This window comes from Chiloscyllium plagiosum, chromosome 8, assembly GCF_004010195.1.
Source record: "Chiloscyllium plagiosum isolate BGI_BamShark_2017 chromosome 8, ASM401019v2, whole genome shotgun sequence".
Taxonomy (NCBI): Eukaryota; Metazoa; Chordata; class Chondrichthyes; order Orectolobiformes; family Hemiscylliidae; genus Chiloscyllium; species Chiloscyllium plagiosum.
In genome coordinates this window covers 97,232,456-97,237,172 of record NC_057717.1, presented here as the reverse complement: position 1 = coordinate 97,237,172, position 4,717 = coordinate 97,232,456, and the positions used below count along the sequence as shown (strand labels likewise).

Below are 4,717 nucleotides of genomic sequence, written 5' to 3'. Positions count from 1 at the left end.
ATTCGGTGAGAGGTGCTCATTTGTCTGCCCGAAATCTTCCAATGCCAAGAGTTTGATTTGGTTTTGATTTATTATTGTCACATGGTTTTGCGTGCAGTACAGGCAAATCTTACCATACAAAGTGCATCAAGGCGAGGAATACAATGTTACAGCTACAGAGAAAGTGCACAGAGAGCGAGATCAACTTTAACTTTGAGAGGTACATTCAGAACAGCAAGGAAGAAGCTGCTGTCCAATCTGTTGGTGCGTGTGTTTAAGCCTTTGTATCTTCTGCCTGACAGAAGAGGTTGGAAGAGATTCTAACCGGGATGGGAGGGTTCTTTGATGATGTTGGCTGCCTTCCCAAGGTAGCGGGAAGTGTCGATGGAGTCAATGGATAGAAGGCTAGTTAGCGTGGGCTGTGTTCACAACTCTCTGTAGTTTCTTACAGTGTTAGCCAGAGCAGTTGTCATACCAAGCTGCGATTCATCCAGATAGCATGCTTTCTGTGGTGCATCTACAAAACTTGGTAAAAGTCTGTATGGATGTGCCAAATGCCCTCAGCCTCCTGAGGAAGTAGAAGTGCTGTTAGTCTTTCTTGACCAGTGAGTCAACGTGGGTGGATTAGGACAGATTGTTGGTGAGCGTAACTCCCAGGAACTTGATGGTTTTGACCCTGTCCACCTCAGCTCCATTGGTGTGGGTAGAGACATGCCCGCCACCTTGCTTCCTGATGTCAATGACCACGTATTACAGATTGGAACATAGTCCACAATTTAGCTTGGAGCAGTGGGGAAAGACAACAATCCAAAGGCCTTTCAGCCACAGTACATTAAGAAGCTGGGAAAAAATACTTTGTGCTCGATGTTTGACAAGTAATGAGTCTTCAAAATACGAAATGTAATTCAAATGTACTCTGTAACATAATATGGGAAGAAAGGGGTTGGTTTGTTCATTATCATAGAGTCCCTACAGTGTGGAAACAGGCCATTCAGCCCATCGAGTCCACAATGACCCTCTGAAAAGTATCGCATCCAAACCCATTCCCCTACATTCCCCTACATTTACCCCTGACTAATGCACCTAACCCTCACATTCCTGAACACTATGGGCAATTTAGCATGGCCAATTTACCTAACATCTTTGGACTGTGGGAGGAAACCCATGCAGATACGGGGAGAATGTGTAAACTCCACACAGACAGTCACCGAGGCTGGAATCAAACCCAGCTCCCTATTGATGTGAGGCAGCAGTGCTAACCATTCAGACACCATGTCACCTTATACATAATGTCAACTGCGCGCACTCACCTAATATGCTTTTAAAAATGTTATGAATAGAGTTTTGGAAAAATAAAGTTTGAGGGTTATGGGTCCAAACTTCTGGATGATTGGACTCATAATCGAGGCTGATGCTTCAGTGTAGTAGATGAGGTGCGTGACCATACTGGGGTTTTAAGAGGTCTATTGTCCTGGTTTTTTTTTAATAAGAGGTTTTAAGACAAAAGTATAGAGTAGCCTACCAGAGCTACAAGAGTAAACAGCTTGTGAGGCCTTGCATTTTTTTTAAAGTTGCAACAATAGAAGCACCCTGAATGGGTGGGGTCAAGCTCCCACAGAACCAGGATTTTTTGTTTCATCGTTTTCAATAGCATTTGTTGCTGCAGTACCTTACTCCACGCTAATCTCTCTCAGAGTTTTCTCTTGATGTTTTGCCTCTTGGGCTGCTGGAATTGCATGTGAGACAATTTGTTTTCTGAATGTGCTGTTTGCCAAGAGTGTGTTTATGGGATGTTACCATATTGGAACAGTTAATTAATAATAGTTACAATATCTATTATTCTGTTAGCTTTTCCAATAAAGTTATTCCAATTTCTTCTTTCTTCTGTTGTAATTTAACTGCAGTGTTTGAATAAATTGTGATTTGCTTAATGTTGAGTAGTTTGACCAGTCGAATTACATCTGGAACGCAACACCTTACATTTCCCTTAAAAATAAGAGAAAATTTGGGTCTAGGCTACCTTCTTGATATATTTTGAGGGGGTTTGGTCTGGTCCATAACAGTTGTTAAAACAAGACCCCAAGCTTTTTGAAAAACAATTGAAGCACTCTTGCCTGTGTCCTGAACAAAAGCTATATTGCAGACGTCACTGAAAACACATCTCTTTTTATCATGCATTTCCACAGCTGCTTGTGATCCTTTATTGTGCATAAAATGACTTGGATATTTCTAAATTACAACAAGAAGCTACACTGTCAAAAGTAAAAATTAACTGACATTGAAAGTGCAGAGGGTACCAAATGTTAATGCAAATCCTCCACGTTACACTGCAACCTCTTTTCTGATGGGGAGTCACCTCCCAGCATTTGTCTGTTCAGGCACGAGTCAATGATGCTCAACTCTCTTGCCCCCTACATAACCAAGAGCCTGTTAGCAACTTTTACCATCTTCCTCCCATCCATTAATCGCGTGGCTAATCTAGAGTTTTGCAGTTTGGAATGTGGCTCCTGTGTTAGCTCCGGTCCTATGGGTCTGGGTGGGTTACTCTTCGGAGGGTCGGTGTGGATTTGTTGGACCAAAGGGCCTGTTTCCAAACTGTAGGGAATCTAATCTAAACTAATCTATCTGACGAAGTGTTATGAATATCTGGAGGGTATTCATCCCCGAGTTGACCCAACGTATGTACTATTTGACAACAATAAGCCTCACTCGAAGACTGGAAGTTTGTCCTTGACTCTGAGTTGGGTTGGGTTGGGTTGATGTCAAGAGATCAGTTGAGTTGGATAGCTCCAATAGAGCTGCGATGGATCATTGGAATAGTTAAACTCCAAGATGGGGGGGGGGGGGGTTGGGTGGTCAGTATGTTAGATGCGTCATGGAGGGAATGGACTTAGAATCATACAGTGGAGATGAGGCCCTTCAGCCAATCGAGTCTACACCGAGCTGTTGGGCTGAATTGTGAACTCTCCAACACATGGAAAGCATTCACAAGGTCTTTATCTAGAATCTTGGCAAATGTCATTATATGGCTCACCTAATTCCAAGCATTACGAGTCAATGACGAAGAATTTCCATTTGCCATTCGGTTAACGATAACTGATTTATCGATAATCAAAGTCAATTGTCATCTTCCAAGACCTTAAGACTCCTCTGTGACAAACTTCATTTCTGCATTCCTGGAGCCATTGGCAATACTGCTGTCTCTTACTCGTTTCCTGAACATAAAGGGGAAAGCTTTCTTGAAGGACTTTCTGAAACTCTCGCCCATGAAGGCATAGACGATAGGGTTGATCAAAGAGTTAGCGTATGACATGCAGTTGGCCCAAGTTTTGATTTTGTAGGTCTCATAGGTGGCCTGGAAGTTGATGTAAAAGCCCTGGAAGAGGATGAAGAGTTGGATGGGGCCCCAACAGATGGTAAACAGCAAGACAATCACCACCACCATCTTGGTCACCTTGGTCCTCATAGCGACCGACCTCTCCGATAAGTGGGGGACTTGCTGCAAGAGAGCACATGGGAATTAACAGACAGCACTTTCACGAATAGCAATGCAACCTCATCCAAACATCTGTTGTTCTGGTCCTACTTTCGTCGAATCCCTACAGCGTGGAAGCAGGCTATTCGGCCCACACTAACCCTCCAAAGTCCCACCCCATCCCTCATGGCCAATCCACCCTAACCTGCACATCTTTGGACTGTGGGAGGACACTCATGCAGACACGGGGAGAAATGTGCAAACTCCACCCGATGAGTCACTCCGAGGGTAGAATCGAACCCAGGTCCCTGGCGTTGTGAGGCAGTGGTGCTAACCACTGTGCCACCCATTTCATTGAATGGATCCACGGCAGATGGTGAAATATGAAACTAGACATGAAATCTTTTCTTGACGATGCAGTTACTCAGATTGCACCATTACAGATCTCAGCCCCCTACGTAACAATGCTCAGTAAGTTCCTTTCTAATCTCTTCCAAAAGGAATAAATGTTGATACAACTGCTGGTGGGCACCATAACGAAACAATCAAAAGTTCCACAGAATCTTAGAAAGGAAAATGTATCCAAGTGTTAAAGTGTTAATTCTGGTTGTGACAATGCACCCTGTGGGGCCCTCCCTTTTATAGTTGACTGGTTCCAAGCTGATGGACCCCTGCCCACTCCCTTTCTACAAGCGGGAAAAGGGGTAGGTGGGTCCTGGTGCCACAGAGCCCCTCCCCAGTCGCTGCCCGTATCCTTTAATGGGCATCTTGGCCATGAGGCAGAGCCAGGCTCACTAGGAAGGGGGGGGTACCACTCCAGCTGACCCACTCCCCCCACCTGCGATAGGCAGCTGAAGGCCAGAAGGGTGGGACTGAGCTGTGACCAAACGTTCAGGATCAGCCTCTTCAAATACTAAAAGGAGAATGTCCACCTCGGCAAATCTCGACACCTCCCACTTTTCCTCTCCTTGAGTTCCCTCGCTGAGGTCGGTCTAACCCACAGTGCTGTGACCATCACGACGGGTGAGCCAGTGAGGTGGGACTTGAATTCACCCTCAGCCATAACAGGATCGAACCCCATGCTGTCGGCACCACTCTTAGTCCCATTCAAATGTTCTCCAAATACTTTATCGAAAATGTCTGTCACCCTCTTCCCCCAAGTCTCTCCCTGTCACCCCCAGTCATTCTTCCTCTCCCCCCACTATTCACACACTCACACTCTCTACTCACCCTTTGTCTCTCTCTCTCTCCTCTTCTCCCGAT

The 4,717-nt window shown here is 45.2% G+C and overlaps 1 protein-coding gene across 1 annotated transcript in view; it reads right to left on the bottom strand.

Annotated features, from left to right (window-relative positions):
- Positions 1 to 1,986: 1,986 nt before the first annotated feature.
- Positions 1,987 to 4,717, bottom strand: part of LOC122552448 (G-protein coupled receptor 54-like) — a 35,039-nt gene continuing 32,308 nt past the window's right edge. The window contains exon 5 of the mRNA XM_043695179.1: positions 1,987 to 3,478. Within this exon, the coding sequence (XP_043551114.1) occupies positions 3,119 to 3,478 (360 nt within the window). The 3' untranslated portion in view covers positions 1,987 to 3,118. The remainder of the gene's footprint in view (positions 3,479 to 4,717) is intronic.